Source organism: Salmo salar, chromosome ssa03 (genome assembly GCF_905237065.1).
Source record: "Salmo salar chromosome ssa03, Ssal_v3.1, whole genome shotgun sequence".
NCBI classification, from domain to species: domain Eukaryota; kingdom Metazoa; phylum Chordata; class Actinopteri; order Salmoniformes; family Salmonidae; genus Salmo; species Salmo salar.
The window spans coordinates 50,362,838-50,383,904 of NC_059444.1; the positions used below are offsets into that span (position 1 = coordinate 50,362,838).

A 21,067-nucleotide genomic window follows, 5' to 3' on the forward strand; every position below is an offset into this window, starting at 1 on the left:
CTGAGGTCTTGCCGTATCTAAAAAAAAACACCATTTTCTTCAAGTGTTGCTTAAAGGTTTCAGGAATGTCAACTGTAACAGCCATCTGAAGGAGTAGACCAAGGCGCAGCGTGGTTAGTGCTCATCATGTATTTATTTTGATCTGAACACTGAAACAAAGAAACCAATAACGACAGCCAAACAGTTCTGTCAGGTAAGTAATACAAAACAGAAATTAACCACCCACAAAACACAATGAGAAAACCCCTACATAAATATGGTCTCTAATCAGAGGCAATGAGATTCAGCTGCCTCCAATTAAAGACCAACCCCAAACAATTCCAACATAGAAACAGATAAACTAGATATTTAAACATAGAAATACAATAACATAGATCAACCCAAAACAAACACCCCCTGCCACGCCTTGACCAAACTATCATAACAAAATGACCCCTTACTGGTCAGGACGTGACAGTACCCCCCCAAATGTGCAGACACCGAAATGCACATCAAACAAAAAAACCACAAAACAACCCCAAACCTAAAGGGAGGGAAGGGAGGGTGGCCACCGTCAATGACGGTTCTTGTGCTACACCACCCCCCCTTCCCAATCCTCCCCCCTAAGGAGGTGGCTCAGGAGCAGGACGCAGACCCCACTCCACCACTGGCTCACCCCACTCCACCACTGGCTCACCCCACTTTGGTGGCGCCTCTAGACCTGGGTCCCTCGCCGTCGGACAGGCGGGCGACTCTGGAAGCGCCGGACAGGCGGGCGACTCTGGAAGCGCCGGACAGGCGGGCGACATGCAGGAGGCCTGGCTCTGGGAGCAGGCACAGGATTCAAGCTGAGACTCAGAGGCCTGGCTCTGGGAGCAGGCACAGGATAGACCGGGTCTTGAAGACGCACTGGAGGTCTGGAGCGCACGACCTGCACAACCCGTCCTGGCTGAGTTGTTACTGTAGCCCGGCACGGGCGGAGTGCTGCCACAGGGCGAACTGGGCTGTGCTGAGGAATGATGGCTGCCGTGCGTAGAGCAGGCGCGGGGTAGCCTGGGCCTAGGAGATGCACTTGTAGGCCAGATGTGCTGCACCGGCGCACTTCTCCCTGGCTGGATGCCCACTCTAGCACGGCACTTGCGGGGGGCTGGTATCGACCGCACCGGACTGTGCGTGCGGATGGGTGAGACCGTGCGCACTTCCGAATAGCACGGTGCTCTCCACGCCAAACGCAATTCTGGGGCTGCCGCTCAGGCTTCCTTGCCAGCCGTGTTCCCTCATAACATTGCCGGTGGGCCTTCCTTCCTGCTGCCTCCACTCTCCTGGCTGCCTCCACCTGTTCCCATGGGAGGCGATCCCTTCCGGCCAGGATCTCTTCCCACGTGTAGGATCCCTTGCCATCCAGGATGTCCTCCCATGTCCAGTCCTCTTTTCCACGCTGCTTGGTCTTCTTGTGGTGGGTGGTTCTGTAACGGCCGTCTGAAGGAGTAGACCTAGGCGCAGCGTGGTTAGTGCTCATCATGTATTTATTTTGATCTTAACACTGAAACCAATAACGACAGCCAAACAATAACCACCCACAAAACACAATGAGAAAACCCCTACATAAATATGGTCTCTAATCAGAGGCAATGAGATTCAGCTGCCTCCAATTAGAGACCAACCCCAAACAATTCCAACATAGAAACAGAAAAACTAGATATTTAAACATAGAATAACATAGATCAACCCCCCCAAAAAAACACACAAAACAAACACCCCCTGCCACGGCCTGACCAAACTATCATAACAAAATGACCCCTTACTGGTCAGGACGTGACATCAACATGGAAGGTTTGAGGTCCCAAAACCAAAGTCCAGCAAAAATCATATGTTCCCTTTTAGTGTGTTCACTGTAGCTCAACTCATTAATGATACAATAAAATGGCCAGACTGAGAATTTTGATGATTTAAAAATAGGCACTCCATCAGTGTTCCAGGTAAATTATATATTTCTAGGATCGCTTAATGGCCCACCAACAGTTGCATATTTTCTGTACACCTCTCCATCATATATATCCTCAATGTTATCTCTTCTCTTTTTCTGCCTGTTGAATCTGAAATTCAGTTTTTCTTTGAAACCCTCTTTTGCAAACAGCATCTGCAGTTGCTCCTCGATAGAAGCTCCAATAAAAGATGTTGCTGTCACGTCCTGACCCTAGTAAGATGTCATTTTCTATAGTAGAGTAGGTCAGGGCGTGACAGGGGGTGTTTTGGGTTTTCTATTTCTATGTTTAAGTTCTAGTTTTTCTATTTCTATGTTGGGATTGATCTCTAATTGGAGGCAGCTGGTCCTCGTTGCCTCTGATTGGAGATCATATTTAAGTAGGGGTTTTTCTTCCTGGGTTTTGTGGGTAGATGTTTTCTGTTTAGTGTATGTCACCTGACGGAACTGTTGTCGGTCGTTTTGTCAAAACGTATATTCATTAAAAGTAAATATGAGCACTTCACACGCTGCGCCTTGGTCCCCTTTATACGACCCACGTTACAGTTGCTTCCTCTTTCAGCACATTGACACCACAAGATTGACATATGCTATCATCCTTCTCAACTAATACCAAACAATGACTACAATACCTGTGCAAGATATAGGATACTGCAGCAGAATAGGGGGAAAAGTATCTGAATTTGTTTATGCTGCTCAAACAACCTGTGTTAAGCTGCTCTGGACAAAGCAACGTAATCAGTTTCAGTAAGTCAATGAGGGCCTTTCCAGTGACTGACAATTTATATAGGTCATTATGATAAGAAGGCACTCAGCAACAGTTGTAGGGGCATTGTCATAGAGTGTTTGTTCCGCATTGATCACTGAATCCTCCTTGCATGTTGAGGAAGCTCCATCTCTGCCAGCAACACTTTCAGATTCCTCATCCCAGTTTACACAATCATCAAAGGCAGACTCCTCCATGGTATCATGAAACTCCTCCCTAGTTTAGTCCATGAAGGCTGACTCCATGGCAAGAGACTCCTCTTCAAAGACATCCCAATCTTCCTCAATGTGGATTTCCTCAATATTTTGCTCTGTATATGAGGCTTCTGGTCTTGGGTTGGAATGCTCCATCTGTTGTGATGATCCTGTGAACAATTGAAAACAATGTATATGAAAACAACAAACTAAATACAATAACTGATCTTTACATCTACAAAATGTATAGACTGGTCCTAAATATTTAGTTTTTCTATTTGTGACAGAATTAATATTTTGACTCATCTTGTAAATTTTGTTGCCGTACAATAAAGCTACACTGTATTTGTGAAAACCTGTGTGTGTGTAACCATGCCTGTGGATGTGATACACCTGAGGTGCAAATGTGTTTTCACCATAATTTACTTGGCATCAGTGGGCTGCCCAAATAATGTAGCCAAGTACCTGAACTTTAATTTGTGCTTTCCCCCAGCCTTCCTGAGTTATGCTCCATACCCAGCTGCATATACAGAAAAATAGAAGCAGGGATTATGAAAAAGTGGTTTGTTATGGTAAATATTAAGTCATGCGTTACTGAGAAACATATCATGGCAGTGTGCAAGGGGCTCTATTACTCCTCACCTGTACATGTTCAGTCCTATGACGTCTATGTCGTTTCATAAGGGGCCCCGACAGTTTTTTTCTCCAACGACGCGATGAGTCATGCCTTTCAGTCATTCTGGACACTGTGTAATTAAAATTTGCGAACAGCTAAACCAACAACAACCATTGGGAAAATTGTAGTGTTAATAAGAAAATGATATTGGCATGCTTCAGGTAGCCTATACTTACAAGATCGTTTCTTATTGTTGGACGCCTTTAGAAAGTGTCCTTGCTTCAGACTAAGAACAAATGAAAAGATAAACGCCAAGGGACATTAATTTGTTCCTATATAAAAACTAGGAAGTAAACATTTTCCCTCTTGTTCTTGTTGTTTTTGGTATTTAGGGATTTGCTCCTTAAATGCAGTGACATATTTTAGACTACCCTATTGGTTAAGTAAAAGTATGTAATCTATTCAACTTCATTGATTGGTAGTTGGCGAGCAGCTTGGCGCCTCAGAGGGATTCACTAGCTAAACGGTCATGATTCAAAATTTGTAGCAGGCTACACTCATGACTCGCTCACTCTAAGTACTCAAATAACGTTAAACAAGGTGTGTATAACTGAATTGCATTTCCCTCCCATCAAATAAGCACCATAATGTAATTTTAGCCAGACTAGCTATCAGCTAGCTAACGTTAGCTTATCTTAGCTAGCTAGCTGACAATTAGCTGTCAAACGCTTGCTAGTAGCTAATTTATTTGGCTAATGTTACTAACGTTAGTGTTATTAGTTTGGGTAACTTTGGCTATCTGAGACATGATTTTACAAAGCTAGCCAACATTACCTAACTAGAGCTTGTGTTGAAAGCAGAAGTAAAAAGATAACATTACAAATGTAGGTGAGCATTACAATTAGCGATCCCATGCCACCATGGCTAACTTCAATAGAGGCCTTTCTCAAACGTTTGAAGTGTGTGGTGGTTAACTAACCCCACAAGACCAAGCCACACAACAACCTAGTATGTGTTGGAGCTAGCTAATGCATCTGAAATGGGATCATATATGTTTATGGGCCTACTACCTAATGTCCTTCAGTTATCTATATAATGTTTAATTTGTTTTTGCAACAATATTTTCAATGTATATTTGGTATATAAAATAAAACGTTGAGGACTGAATTACACCACATAGGCTGTTAAAGGAGGTGGAAAGTGTAAGTTAATGTTATCCTGTATTCCTGTGTTCCAGGGGTGAAAAGGGGTTGAATATGCAGAGAATCTATATGTCATGAGTTTCTGTCTCCAATCAGCTTGTGCATTTGAAGTGAAGTACCAGTCTCCCAATTAGTAGCTAATAGCATTACCCCATACAGACAGTCTGTGTAATTCAGGCAGTTGGGAAACAATGAACTTCCCCCTTTCAAAGGCTTGGCCTTCCAATATGATGGTGAGTCCCTGTCACCATTGGTAACCACACATCAAACATTCTGTGACAGGTGTAGCTATTCTTGTGGGAAACACTCTTTACCATTGTCTTACTAATAGTTGTATGCTAAATTTGAAATACATTTTGCATCAGTGTTTTGATTGCATTTGATGTCACCCACCAGCTTGAAATGATCAAGAATGAAGAAGTCTCAGCTAGAGTTAGAGTTGCCAGCTAGAGTTGCCAAATAGACAGCGCAAGCCAGCACCTAAAGTGAAGGAGATGGAGCAAGAAGATCCTTCTCTTGATGCTGATGACACAGGAGGTAGGTGCTGGCCACAACAGCTAATAGTATCTGTCTGAAAAAAAATGTACTTGCACAATTGTCTGTTTGTATTGGTTCTGAGCAGTGCGTGGGATTGTTTTTTAAATCCCACAATGGTAATTTTGACTGCTCAGTGCTTCTAGTGTTAATGTATTGGTCTTTTCAGGTCTGTTTGCCTTTGTGAGGTTTGAGGATGGATACTCAGCAAAGATATTTGAAATTCAAGACATCCTTTAGGAGGATGAAACGCCCATTCTGCAGTTCAACATCTTGCGGCCTGCCGAGAAGGTTTTCGCAAAGTGGACAGATTTTACAGAGCTACAGTAGAATATACAAAAGTCAATGAAGAACCTAGGAAGTCAAACAAAAAAACAAAAAAGAGGTGAAGAAGATTCTGCTGCCAGATTTTATGGCAAGAATTTAGTACATCCTCTTCACACTCATCCTTCCCAGCCCCACCTTCTATACCCCCACCCACCAGGATGGTGCACCCCCCCCAAGCTCCAGACTCTGACTCTCCTGGAGCTGGCCCAAGCTATTTGAACCTGACCAGCAGATTAACACCCCTTTTTTGAGAGATTTGACTCCCAGGGAGTCATTCACGGGCATGCTGCTGTCATCTGAAGAACCAGGTCCACTGAATGCAGAATCCAGAGCTCCAACAATTTCATCTTCTTCTGCGTCTGCTGACACAGTTGTTATTGACCGCAGTCCACAGAGTGAATATGGGGAGCCCATGGAAGATTAACACAGACCATGGCAGCCATGCCAGATCTGCAAACAGCAAGTTTTTAAACTAATGGAGGGAAAGAGGAAAATGGAAGAGGTGCTGTTGAGCTTGAGTAAAATGTAGTTTCATTCTTTCACTTTGCTTGTCTGAGAAGCAGCACATTATAGTTGTCATTGTCTCATAACACTCTCATGTAATGTTTTCTTACAGGCTCTGACCAAGTCAAAGTTGTGAAGGGCTTATGTGACAGTCTTGAGAAATTGACACGCCTACTAGGATGGGCAAGCAGGAGTTGTATCCGGGCTGTGGTCTGTACATATCATTATTTAATCTTGCCGTAATTCATCAAACATCACAGCGTGACTGCCTCCGCCTGTTTCATTTCCTGTTTGACCATTTTTTTCACTGACGAGGAGTGTGTCAACGCTGTTGCCTTTAGACGGCATGGAAAGTGTCCTGAAGGCAAATCGATGCTGGACCAGGCCCGAGTGAACGCAATCCTGAGTAAGTATAACCTTTGATCAACTAGAGCAACATACAAAATCCACACATAGAACCTCACATATCCATTTGGGTGAATGGTAGATGGGAGTACTGTTGAGAAGACTTGGGTTTAAATGTGGTTCTGACATTTAAGTCGTTTAGTTTATACTCTACATAACACTTTCTTAAACAACTTTATTTTCTCCGTTTATCAACTGCAGCTTATGTCATGAATTTTGCATCTATGAATGGCTGGAAGGCGGTGGAGTCTGGTAAACTAAAGAAGGCTTCATTAACAAGTGCCGGCACCGTGCTGAAAAATCCAAACGTTAAAAGAAGATAGGCAAATGGGAGGTTGGGGGATTGGGCGCTTAATTTAAGTTTTGTCTTATTGTTTGTTATTTTAGTTAGTAACTACATTTGAGTAAGGACTACATTTGGTCAGTGTATTTTTTTTATTTGTCATGATCTTAGAATTAATTATAAGATTCTATCTGGGTTCTGAATGATTCTGAGATATTGAGCATCAGTTTGCACATCTCAGCAAAACTGTTATTTAGTATATTCTAGGACACATTCAGATATGCAAGCGATTTCAAAACATCTTAACTTCACATACATTGCCAAACAAAAATGCCAGATAGAACCTTATAATTCTAAGTTCACATTGGTTATGCTAAACTTGGTTGTAAAAAAGGATACTTTAAGTCCATTAAGCCCCTTGCAGACTGCCCAAAACAACCCCAACAAATGCCAACAAACTCAAACATAAAACAGTGTTTGCTCAGGGAAACAGCTCTAGTTAAGCTAATGACTTTCTTTAAGCAACTGCTACTGGTCGGTGTTCCATTCTATTTCTCCATTAGCTTGTGCTGCTTCCAGTGTACTACAGTGCCTCTTGTGATACTATTGATCATAGTGTCTTAATTGAACAAATTGCTTAATAGGTTTCAATCTTAATTGTCAAATAGACAGTTTTGTGTTGGTACTTGGTTTCCGCCTTACTCTTATTGTCCTTGGAAACGAGCACACTCATGTTCATTGAGTCTCTGTAGATCATGGCCTCAACTGACATGCACTCAACATTAAGAACATGACATTAAGAACAATGTGCTACTGTGAATTCAGTGCTGTTACGGTTAGACTCTTACATTCAGCTTTGAAATTACATTTCATTGTTTCAAAAGGTATGAAAAAAAATAATATTGTGCCTTACAATTACATCTCTATTATGTCTCATTTATTCTCCATGTGTTGTCATGTAATTCTCAGGCTATTGCTCCCAAACAATTTTATGAGACACATATAAGACAAGAGTGAGATCCTGGGGAGATTACATTGAGATCTTATACTTCTCAGATAGTGCTTAATGTTAATCTCAAACAAAGATCATTTGTCTCACATAAGTATCAAAATGGCTATTTCTCTCTCATATCTTTTAATTGCTTGAAAGGACCGTTAAGGAGAAAACTCTCAGCAGTCAATGAGCACAGCTATTCATAAATGAGAGATTGGTTTTCTTATTTTTCTCCCGTACTTCTCTTGTTGTATTATGGTTCATTCTCTTTAGCATCTCATTGTTGCTCCTAAGTGGGGTCTTAGGAGAAATACTTTGGACTCAAATGATTCCAAAATAATACTAGTATGAGAAACGCTTTTATTTTTCTTGAGATTGAGAAAAGTCCACTATAAGCGATTGGTTTTTCCTCTGGATATAGCACATTCAATTACATTATTATTGTAGACTATAGACTACTCCTGTATCTACCTTGTACAATAACGTAATCATTGAATGAAATAGTGTACACATCCACATTTACAATTTAATTGCTCAATTTGATAAATAACACTAGCACATATAGTTACATTGTTGTAGAATAGGCTACTACTGCAGTGTTGCCAACTTAGCGACTTTGTCGATATATTTAGCTAGTATTCAGATCCCTCTAGTGACAAGTTTTCCAAAGAAATCACTAGCGATAAATCGAGCAACTTTTTCTGGTGTTATTGGAGACTTTTGGAGACTCTGACATGAAAGCACGTATCGTTCTTACTCTTCTCAACGAGCAGCGGGTGCTGCCGTGGGCCCCACCCCCATCCCAAAGCACTCACAGGCGGCCCAGTCCTCGCGCAGCAGTCCCTCCCAGCTGCAGTCAGAGCAGGAGATGTTCACCCCTCCGCGTCCAGACTGCAAATGAATCGCGCATGCGGGAAGCCGCCGCTGGCTGATCCCGCCCTGGCTTACATTCAGGGCGGGATGTAAAATGTTCTTTGTCTAAAATAAATCACTGCACAAAAATAAATCACAGTATTTGACTCACACAGCCTCAGTCACTTATTCACCTTGTCCACTGTGTGTGTGCCTCTCTGTGACATAAGCTGAACATCTAGCTGGCTTGCTCATCATGTCTCAGTCTAAACTGTACACTCAAAAATACAGAAAGGAGTGGGAATCAAACCCTGAATTCAAAGGCTGGTTGAAGCCGTTTATTGGAGATGATACACGGGCATACTACCTGTATTATAAGGCTGATTTCTACGCCAAACTTAGTGATGTAAAAAAACACGACAACTCAAAAACATACTCAAAAGGCAAAGCCTTATAACAGTTCCACCCAAAACAAGCTGCCATTTATGGTTAAAAAAATTTACTCTGCAAAAAAGGCTGAGGCCACCATGGCATTAGCTATCGCTGAACACTGTTCCATGCTGGCATGTGATCACATTGGAGAAGCATGTAGAGCTGCTTTCTCAGACTCCACTGCTGCTACCCACTTCAAAATGCACAGGACAAAGTGCATAGAATGATTAAGTGTTCTAGCACCATACTTTCTGAAAAAGATGGTCACAGATGTGGGTGACCAGCGTTTCAGCCGCCTCCTCGATGAGTCCACGGATGTAAGTGTTTCTAAGTACCTGGGGGTTGTGATAAGGTACTTTAGTGACACCAAGCAGACAATTGTATCAACATTTCTGGGGCTTGTTGAGTTGGAGGGAGGAGATGCCAAATCTATAGCCCGTGCTGTTGTGGCTTTCCTCGAGAAGTGTTGTCTTAAAAAAGAGAAACTCCTGGGGATAGGGACTGACAATGCCTCTGTTATGACAGAGATTAACAATGGGGTCCATGAAGTGCTGAAGGAGGAGTATGGCCTCAAATATCTGGTTCTTATTCGCTGTGTGTGCCACTCTCTGCAGCTTGCTGTAAGTCATGCTTCCAATGACACCATCCTGTAGTGAGGAGTACTTGGGACGAGAGACTTATAACTGGTTTTCAGTGTCTCCAAAGCGCAGGGGGGCCTACAAGGCCATATATGAGACCATCAACTGTGAGGAGAAACCTTTACAGATGTCGAGTCGCGTCAATTCGAATCTGGCACTAGAACAAAATAGTTAGCACAGAGTAACTTCTGATTTCTTTGTACTTTAATTAATGCAAACACTTGAATGGTAAATATGATGTTCGTATATACGGTCTCACTGTAACACCACGCAGGGCAGACAGAGAAGAGCACGACACATCCTTTGTTCTCCCTTATATACTCTGACAGAGATAGTTCCTGCTCACTGCTGGCCTGTCAGAGGGAGGATGAGCATGGTTTAAACTTACTCATCCTATCGTTGGCGTGCAGGCTGGTCCCAGCCTCGTGACGCACTTCCTGTTGCCGGGTGTAGTTATTGTCTTTAGCAGTTGTCTTATCTATAGTTTATATACTTAATATTGTAGCATAGCTTCTCTGTTATATTATATAGGTTATGCAAACAAATAACCAGTTCAATCCTAACACAGATAACCAAGGTGTGTGCCACACGTTGGCTCTCCATTGAACCCGCGGTTTCACGCATTTTGGACCAGTGGGAGGAGCTTAGGCTGCATTTCGCAGTCACCAAGTCCAGTGAACACTGCTACATGGCTTAGGTTTTATACTCCATGTACATTGATCCTCAAAACATATTGTATCTGACTTTTTTGAAGTCAGTGCTGGCTGGGTGAGGTACAGTTGGCCATCAAGGCTTTTGAGGGAGAGCAAGTAGATCCTCTTAAGCTACCTGACAGCTTGGTTAGCCTGATTAAGTCTGTGTGCAGCAGGGTGCTGAGTCCACTGGCAAATGTTGATGTACTCAAAGGGCCAATAGATGGATACATCAGTCCCAAACCGTACCTTGGTTACCTTTTTGAGTCAAATGCAGCTGAGCTCCACCTTTGCGCCTGAGAATGAAAACAATGTCCGAAAGCGGTGTGTAGCCTTCACCATCTCCCTCACTAATGAGTTGAGGGTGAGACTGCCGGACAACATCGACGCATTGCAGTACATGTCAGTTTTCAATGTGGAGGAAACTCTAAAGCACAATAAGAGCCCTGGAGAAATATAAAAAATAGCCAAGCTCCTTGGCTACTCCCCTGCAGAGATAGACAAGATTGTCCAGCAATGGCGTGCCATCCATCTTAGTAAATGGAATGAGACAAAAAACACACTGGGCTTCTGGAGTGAGATTTGGAAGTTCAGGGATGCAGCTGATATCAACCCATTTCAAGAACTTTCCATGGCTGCTGTGTCTGTGTTGTCCTTGCCACACTTGAATGCTGAAGTCGAGAGAGTATTCAGCCAGATAGATGTGTGGTAAAAAGCAAACTTAGAAATCGGATGTCCTCGCAGACCCTTAACTCCATCCTGTACATTCGATATGGACTGACGCTGTCTGGTGAGGCTTGCTATTAGCACCAGCTGCCTGATAATGTTTTGCAGCTTTTTGGCACATCAGCTGCTTACTCATTTAAGTCAGCTCCCTCAGTTGCTGAACCTGCCATAGAGAGCCTTGACCAAAATGACAATGACCCACTCTTTCTGTGAGCCAGCACAGCCTGTGTGTGTGAGGAGGGGGGGTCTAATTATTATTTTTTTAATTAACATTAATTAGGGCCAGACTAGTTACCATAATTTTCTCACATTGCCATTGATGTTTTTTTCTATTGTCTCTTTTTGGTCCATTTAGATTGTTAATGTAGATTGTATACAAAAAAATTAAAAAAATGTTATGGTTAAAAATGTTCATGTTTTACTGTGACTTGTTGTAGGCTCCTAAGTGGACCATAAGGTTAAAAACCAAACCAAATTAAGAAAAATAAAATAAAAAATAAAATAAAAAACTAAGTAACTCCGCCAGAGTGTCTCTTTTGGTTCACTTTTGCCGGTCCCGGATAAAGGAGGAGAGTTGGAATTGTGACATAAAAAACACAAGAATCGACAGAAGAAAGTTCATTTGTAATTCGTAACATATTTGGGTGTTTTTTACTCACTTTTTGTCTCTTCCACGACGTTATTCCTCTCTCCTATAGCATCCATCACAATGACATGCACATGGACAATTATGCAAATTAGGTGAGGACGTCATTTAGCGACTTCTAGCAACTTTTAGGACAGCCAATAGCTACTTTCCTTACTGAGGAGTTGGCAACACTGTACTACTGTATCCACAATATATTAGGATACCGTTGTGATATTGTCATGCATGATTTTAGGTCTTCGATCAAAGTTGCGTGTTGTAACTCGTTTCCCTTCAGTGAAAAGTAGTTATTTCATTTACAATTGAATTAATCCATTAAATAGATAATACTAGCACATCAAATTACGTTACTGTACACTAGCCTACCCCACTATCAACACAGTAAATAATATTGCCTACGTGCTTTCGACAATACGTTATCAACAAAAACATTTTATTTTCAAATAAACCACATTTGCCTTAACCTAAATACTTCCTAACGATATCACAAATTAATATAGCCTACTTAGTCCTCAATTGGAAAAAGGACATATTGGTCATTATTTTCATTGTCTCTAATAAGGAAACTATCTGGGGCAGACACTCGAAAGCCACATGTAAAAAACTTTTTTTTTAAATGAACGTCTGTGTTGCCGCCTAGCTCTCAAGTACTGTGACAGTCTCTCACTCTATGAATGGTCACTGCTATCCGGATTCATTGGGACGTCCTTACACTAAACTTAACCATTTTATACATTTATACTTGATAGAGATAGGGACATCCCAAGGAGCCCGAATAGCACGGACCCTCTGAGAAAGTCTATGAACTGCTCTATTCGACTGAAGGGACATCCCAAGGATGCCAAATAGCACCTATGAACTCATTAAAGCCGTGGAAACAACTCTTATTGGTTGTCTGATGTGGATCAGGTAACAACACACTCTGTGATTGGCTAACAGTATTTAGATCTGTATACAGCGAGATAACCAGCATAGTCATCTATGCATAGTCACTTTAATAACTCTACCTACATGTACATACTACCTCAACTAACCAGTGTCCCCGCACATTGACTCTGTATCAGTACCTCCCTGTATATAGTCTCGCTTTTGTTATTTTACTGCTGCTCTTTAATTAATTGTTACTTTTATCTCTTATTTTTATCCATATTTTTTTTAAACTGCATTGTTGGTTAGGGGCTCGTAAGTAAGTATTTCACTGTTGTATTCGGCGCATGTGACCAATACAATTTGATTTGATTTGTTAAAATAACATACCATGAGGTGTTGAGGGAAAGACAGATTATCTATAGATTAGGCATCATCTTTTCTAGGCCATTAGCGATAACAGGAAATACACAAGCCATAGGCTACACTATAGTTCAAGGTGGCTACGTTGGAATGTTTGCTTGCACAGGACAATTTTTACATTTCTAACATTTATGGTTGAGATTTAATTAGTATAAATATAAACTATGCACATTATGATTTTCATTAACACGCGATGCAGGCGTCAAGCAGATGTAAGGCGTTGGTATCATGTCATGTACATTTGCATTTACGTCATTTAGCAGACGCTCTTATCCAGAGTGACTTACAAATTGGTGCATTCACCTTATGATATCCAGTGGAACAACCACTTTACAATGTAAATCAGACACATAACGCAGGAGTCACGCAGACATTAGTACGGCGTTGGTATCATGTCTACTTGCACATTCAACTTCTGCACATCTATCACTCCAGTGTTTAATTGCTAAATTGTAATTATTTTGCCAATATGGCCTATTTATTGCTTTACCCCCCTAATCTTACTACATTTACACACACTGTATATAGATTTTTCTATTATGTTATTGACTGTACGTTTGTTTATCCCATGTGTAACTGTAGTTGTAAATGAGAACTTGTTCTCAATTGGCCTACCTGGTTAAATAAAGGTGAAATAAAAATACATGTCAGGTCAGGTGGTACGGTTGCCTGGACTTTTATATGTCCCTTATCACCCCCCATAGCATGGGACTAAACCAGGTCAAACGAAGGCGTTGTAATGTAGACACGTTATGATATATGGAATCCTTGGGACGTCACTATGCCGTTGAAATAAAAAAATGTTTGGTGTTTGGGGGGTGTATGGACGTCCCAATGACTCTATATAGCATTAACCATTGTACGATTTGACAGTGAATGACAGGACTGCGGACGAATCAAAACACGATTTGTTCTTGCGTAGCGGGTTGCGTAATTATGTCAGTCTTTTCTCTAATATTCACTCCGGCGACACTTGGCACAGGCGGTTGAGTCATTTGTGGGCTAGCCTAAAACGTGTTTTTCTTGCATTGCGTCGTCTGTTTTTACTGCGGGTCAGACTGGACAGCCTTATCTCTATTCTATTATTCCACCAGTGCGACGAATAAAAAAACGCTGTAAATCAACCCTCTCCAATCGCGTCCTGTCGACGAGAAACGTCCACCCACTTCACCGCAGTGCCAGACAAGGAGCCACTCAATGATGTCATCATATTATCATTCGGGAAAGGAAACAGACATGGCGACGATGACCGAGCCGCTCTGCCTAGAAAGGGGTAACTACACAGAGCTTTTGTCAATAGCACAACCTGAGCGCATCATCGTACCACAATCAGACGCGTCTTGAGATAAACACACTGGTGTTTTATATGACATTTGTTGTGGGTTTATTTAGATGGAGTCCTATTACGAACATTACGGATTAGCGACCAGTCGAAGCGTAGGCCATTAACTGACGTATTTATATAGGCTTAGCCTTACAACTTTGGCGTATGTACTTTATTATTTGCTTTATCAGTGTATATAGTAGGTGCATAGCATAGCCCTATCACATCCACGCTGATGACACCTGGAGTTGTCATGCGTAATAGTGCGCATTTTTATTTCACTACTTTTTATGCACAAATTGGGTGGAAAAGCTCTGCAGGCTGAAGGCAGTTTATCGCTGCTCTGGTTGTTTTGAGATGGTGTGTCATAGAACCCCAATGTTTGGTCGATGGGGGATTCCCGTTTGAAATATTTGATTGAATAATGGTGCCACAAAGTATTACATTGTAACTACATTATTCATCTGATCTGTTGCTAATAGTTCTGTTTAATAACCACTGTTGAATGAAACAACATGTTTACAGTGACACTATGAGTAACGTTAGTGTTCATTTAAGGGCTACACTATGTATTCCAGTGCTCTCTACAGATCCTCAAATGGAGGGACCCACTCACTGTAATATATTCCCACATGTGTTTAATTGTTACAATGTTTAGTCATGAGACATATTGAGGAGCATATCAGTGTGCAGGTCCCTCTCCTTTGTGGCCATTCATACAGTACATGCACAAAGCCATTGGAAGTAGGGGTATGCAGGCTTTTGCTCCAACCCTGATCAGTTGCTTATCAGGTATTTGATTAGCCAGATCAGGTATGTCAGAGCAGGGCTGAAGCGAAAGTCTGGACACCCAGTAGCTCTGCAGGAGAAGGGGTATTCTACCCTTTTTCAACTCACCCTCTCCTCCCTCCTCTCCTTCCTCGCTCCTCTCTAGATGTGTGCAGGGTGATAGAGCTGCTGGACCGGCTGCAGAGAAGCGGTGAGCTGCCTCCTCCCAAACTCCAGGCCCTGCAGAGAGTCTTGCAGAGCAAGTTCTGTGCTGCCATCAGAGAGGTAGATATTAGTATAACTTACCCACCATATCTGATCTAGTTGTAGCCTATATCCATCAGAGGTAGGACAGGCTACTTAAACCCAGCAGGTCTCATCTAGATACTATAGGCTTTATCCATCAGAGAGGTAGGATAGGCTACCTAAACCCACAATGCCTGTTCTAGATACTGTAGCCTATATTGATCAGAGAAGTAGGATAGGCTACCTAAACCCACCATGACTGATCTCGCAATATAGTCTATATTGTTTCTAGATTGGTTTGTATAGATGTGTATATAACATGCATTCTTTGGTACTGAATTCCAAACAGACAAGGTTTATCATGATGTTACAAAAAAATGATATTATATAACAGTATATGTATTTACAATAAATAAAAGGTTTCATATTTACAGTGGTTACAACTAGGGTTGTTGTGGTGACCATATTACCGCCACACCGGCAGTCATGAGTCATGACCGCAATAAAATTCCACGTGACCGTTGAGTTACAGTAATCTCCTCTTATGCACCCTGGACATGCTTTGGTAGTTCCCAACTTTTTAATGACCATTAGGTCCTAATGGCCTGGTACTCAGGGCTCTATTGTCCCTCTAACCTAGCGTTTCCCAAACTCGGTCCTTGGGACTCCAAGGGGTACACGTCTTGGTTTTTGGCCATAACACTACACAGCTGACTCAAATGATCAAAGCTTGATGATTTTGTCCAGCTAAGTTCAATTATATTATTCTTAATATAATATCATATAAAATAATGGCACAGAACTTATAAGCATATTTTGTCAGCTAAATAAACAAGCCTACAGCCTATGGCATAGAGCATAGCCAGATAACATACAGTAGGCCAGATCATATTCTGTTCTTCGGAAATACATTTTCTTCACATCATAATGTTTCTTTAGACCTGACTAAAATAAGTAATGGATTTACTGTGATGGTGTTTATTAAATTGATTTGTTAGACTTTTAAAAAAATGTAGACGTTCAAAAGGCATGCATCAGCGACTTGCTAAGCATGGAGGCCTGGAGATGCTAAGTGTTTTTATGTTAATTAACGGTCAATTACAGTGAGACCAGCAGACTTTTTCATGATAATAACCGGCTGACAAATGTAATGACCCCACAGCCCTAGTTACAACATGCATATTAGATCATTCTTAGGTACCATACCACCTATTTAAAGTCCATATTCAAAGTTTATATTTGAAAACCCCAACCCTACACCCTATTTCCAATACTGCAACAGCAACATTTACATACCCTGTGTATCACACAAGTTATACTCTTTGCTGCATCCCCTACCTAGTTAGTATGTCTGTTTGTATGCTGTTACAGTACACTTCACTACAATACACTTCACTACACTCAATTGTGTGTCATACCAACCACACCGACGTCTATAAACATTGTATCACGTTTCATACCTGTCACATCAAGTAGACTACTCTACGCAACATTTCTCAGTACACTCTCCACGTTTCATACCTGTCACATCAAGTAGACTACTCGACACTACATATCTTAGTCCACTCTCCACCTCACTTCTGTGTGGGTCACACCAGCTTGATACATCGTGTCTGGTTTCATTTTGTTTATGAATTTACTTTTTTATAATCTGTGATTTATACATTTTATAATCTTGTGTTTTATAAACAGGTGAAACTCATTAAAGTGCCAATGTCTCCAATGATTTAGGTGTTTCTTGTTTTCCCTCATGTTCTCTCTACATTTTCCAACAGGTGTATGAACAGCTCTATGACACTCTTGACATCGTGGGAGGGCCTGAGGTTCGTGCCCAGGCAACTGCCAAGGTAATGACAACAAACATTTAACACACATACAGAAAATGTACACTCCGGGAAAGAATTAACATCACAACTCCCGTAATAGTCATATTAGTGTAATGGCGTCCAACTTCTCGTGCAATCTCACTTTCACCCTTTCCTCCAGGCCACAGTGGCTGCATTTGCAGCCAGCGAGGGACATGCCCACCCGCGGGTGGTGGAGCTGCCCAAGACAGAGGAGGGCCTGGGATTCAACATCATGGGGGGCAAGGAGCAGAACTCCCCAATCTATATTTCCAGGGTCATCCCTGGGGGGGTGGCAGACCGGCAGGGGGGGCTGAAGAGAGGCGACCAACTGCTCTCTGTCAATGGAGTGGTAAGAGGGATTGGGAGGAGGGTGTGGTGTGTGTGTGTATGCTTACTCATATACACTATATATACAAAAGTATGTGGACACCCCTTTAAATTAGTGGATTCGGCTATTTCAGCCATACCTGTTGCATAAAATTGAGCACACAGCCATGCAATCTCCATAGACAAACATTGACAGTAGAATGGCATTGAAGAGCTGAGTGACTCAACGTATCACCGTCATAGGATGTCATCTTTCCAACAAGTCAGTTCGTTAAATTTCTGCCCTGGTAGAGCTGCCCCAGTTAACTGTAAGTGCTGTTATTGTGAAGTGGAAATGTCTAGGAGCAACAACGGCTCAGCCGCGAAGTGATAGGCCACACAAGCTCACAGAACGGGACCGCTGAGTGCTGTAGTGCGTAAAGAAACGTCTGTCCTCGGTTGCTACACTCACTGCCGAGCTCCAAACTGCCCCTGGAAGCAACATCAGCACAAGAACTGTTCGTCGGGAGCTTCATGAAATGGGTTTCCATGGCCGAGCAGCCACACACAAGCCTAAGATCACCATGCGCAATGCCAAGCGTCGGCTGGAGAGGTGTAAAGCACGCCGCCATTAGACTCTGGAGCAGTGGAAATGCGTTCTCTGAAGTGATGAATCACGCTTCACCATCTGGTAGTCCGACGGACAAATCTGTGTTTGGCAGATGCCAGGAGAACGCTACCGGCCCCTGGTAGAGGAGGAATAATGGTCTGGGGCTGTTTTTCATGGTTTGGGCTAGGCCCCTTAATTCCAGTGAAGGGAAATCTTAACGCTACAGCATACAATGACATTCTAGACGATTCTGTGCTTCTAACTTTGTGGCAACAGTTTGGGGAAAGCCCTTTCCTGTTTCAGCATGATAATGCCCCCGTGCACAAAGGGAGGTCCATACAGAAATGGTTTTTCAAGATCTATGTGGAAGAACTTGACTGGCCTGCACAGAGCCGTGACTTCAACCCCATCGAACACCTTTGGGATGAATTGGAATGCCGACTGAGAGCCAGGCCCAATTGCCCAACATCAGTGCCCGACCTCACTAATGTTCTTGTGGATGAATGGAAGCAAGTCCCCTCAGCAATTTTCCAATATCTAGTGGAAAACCTTCCCAGAAGAGTGGAGGCTGTTATAGCAGCAAAGGGGGGGACCAACTCCATATTAATGCCAATGATATTGAAATGAGATGCTTGACGAGCAAGTGTCCATATACTTTTGGTTGTGTGTGTATTGCAGAGTGTGGAGGGGGAGCACCACGAGAAGGCAGTGGAGCTGCTGAAGGCTGCCCAGGGCTCAGTGAAACTAGTGGTCAGGTACACGCCTAAGGTGCTGGAGGAGATGGAGGCCCGCTTTGAGAAGATGAGGAGCGCCAGAAGACGCCAGCAGCACACAAGCTACTCGTGAGGGAACAAACACACAGACACACAAACAAGCAAGTACGTGAGCACGCTCACTCTCTCACAAGTCTGTTTTTCATGTAATTCTCTTTTTCCGTCTCTCGCTCTCTTCTTCTCTCTTTCTCTATCATTTTCCCTAACACAGGTCTCTGGAGTCCCGAGGCTAGCCACTCCCACCCTCAGTCAAGCCTATTGGACCCGCCACCTTAGTTCTGCTCCAATAGGAGGCCAGATGATAGAGAAGAAGGAAGTAACCAAAGTAGCCAACTTAGATCTGTTATTTATATATGTTTGTGAAATGCATCTATTATCCCCCTCCACTCTCTAACCCTTAGCAGGGGACTGCCTAACCCTAGGTCATCCTTTACCCTGTATGTGATTTTCTCTCCCAGTGTGAAACCTGCATCCTAGCGTATGGCAACCATGTGTTTAGCGTAAGAACAGAGGAGAGTAAGCATGGTGGATGTAGTTTAAATGCATAGGTCTATTTACTTTTCTACTCTATAGTGAGATGATTCCGTATGTATGTATGTATGTATGTATGTATGTAAGTACACTTTAGGTAGGGTAAGCATTCCAAGGCTTTCATATTTACTATTTGTTTATTTATGTACTTATTTATTCATGAAATAAAGCCGGTAAAGGTTTGAACAGTCATTGTTTGAGATCATATTTGTGTAACCATATGATTTGAAAACAAATTGGAGTTAAAAATTAGTTCTTGGGGTGGCAGAACTCATGTCAGAAAGGGCTAGCTGATGACGTTTTATTGTCAGATTTGCTTCAGATTTTGACACTGCAGTCTGCACAGAGTGCTTATCGCCACAATCAACTCTATTTCTTGCAGTTCAATGGTAATAACAATTAAAGACAGTGCTTGACTTGGGCAGGAGCTCACCGGAGCTGAGTTCTGGCACCTCAAATGTTCTACTGTTTGAGCTCCTGTTCCTCTTAAAGAATATATATTCAAAAGTATTGTGGAGCTCCTGCACCTAAATATAAACAGTACAGGCACCCAAAATGAGTACTGGAACCTATTTTAGTCTAAGTCAAGCACTGATTGAAGATAGTAATTTATTCTTGAAGAATTTCACTTGTAAATCATGAGGAGTCGCCAGGGCCGGTATTCATAAAGTGTTTCAGACTGATCCAAACTGATACTATATCAGCACTTAAACGCACCCCCCTTCTTACACCCGGGAAAGGTCTTTTTGACGATGCCCATAGGCCAGTCGTTTCTTTTTGCTTGTCTGTCTTTCAGCAACACAATGTCTTCTGGCTGAAGGTTGGGCTTCTCATATTGCCACATCCGACGACTCTGCAGGGAAGGAAGATCTTCTGGCACCGTTGGAAGAAAGAATGTGTCGGCAAGGCTCTGTACTTGCCTCCATTGAAGACGGAAGAGGTCTTTCTCATTGAACTCCCTTTTTGGTGGGGTAACCTCAGCAACCTTTTAGTTGAGGAGTGTCGCTGGTATCAAGATGAGGGGGGAGTCTGGATCTGTACACACAGGAACCAGTGGACGAGCATTCACAATGGCTGAGACTGCCATAAATGTGGTCAAGACTTTGTGAGTAAGCTTGGATGGACCCACCTTCAGCAACATGAAATCAAGGATGTGCCTCGTGACTCCGATCATTCTCTCCACGGGCAGGTCCGACATTCTGAGATTCCATCTTCCCACATAGTCTTCGGCAAATGAAGCATTGGTAGAGTGTGCTGCTAAAGCAGCGTTTCCCAGCACTGACCCACAGACCAGCTTCTCTCAAAGCCCCCTCGGTAAAGAGGCGCCCTTGATGGTGGACCTGCGCGTGGTGGCGGCGGCGGATGAGTAGTCACATGGCCCATTCCAGGTGAGGATGAGAGGGTTGATTTCCTCTTGACCAAGGTTTGCTTGGGACAGGCATCCTCCAATCCTCAGTAGGCCTGAATCATCCATGTAGGGGCACAGACCGAAGAGTGGGCTCTGCTTAGGAATGGCTTTACCTTCTCTGATGCATTCCATTTTCTTGTGAAAGTTGCTGTGTTGCAGACTGCGTATTATGATTGTCTTGGTGTGATCC

General features: G+C 42.6%; 1 protein-coding gene and 1 long non-coding RNA gene across 3 annotated transcripts; one reads left to right on the top strand and one right to left on the bottom strand.

Moving 5' to 3' along the window:
- Positions 1-934: 934 nt before the first annotated feature.
- Positions 935-5,718, bottom strand: LOC106600775 (uncharacterized). Its single transcript, XR_001327898.2, has 3 exons — positions 3,566-5,718; positions 3,389-3,443; positions 935-3,093 (listed from the first exon to the last, which is right to left on the bottom strand). It is a non-coding gene; the product is annotated as an uncharacterized lncRNA (long non-coding RNA).
- A 745-nt stretch (positions 5,719-6,463) lies between these two features.
- Positions 6,464-19,661, top strand: lin7b (lin-7 homolog B (C. elegans)). 2 transcript variants are annotated; one of them, XM_045714296.1, is made up of 6 exons: positions 6,464-6,512; positions 15,323-15,441; positions 17,178-17,249; positions 17,389-17,598; positions 18,844-19,007; positions 19,150-19,661. In XM_045714296.1, exons 1-6 carry the CDS (start codon positions 6,479-6,481, stop codon positions 19,169-19,171), a joined length of 621 nt encoding a protein of 206 aa, XP_045570252.1. In that variant the 5' UTR covers positions 6,464-6,478; the 3' UTR covers positions 19,172-19,661.
- The last annotated feature ends 1,406 nt before the right edge of the window (positions 19,662-21,067 follow it).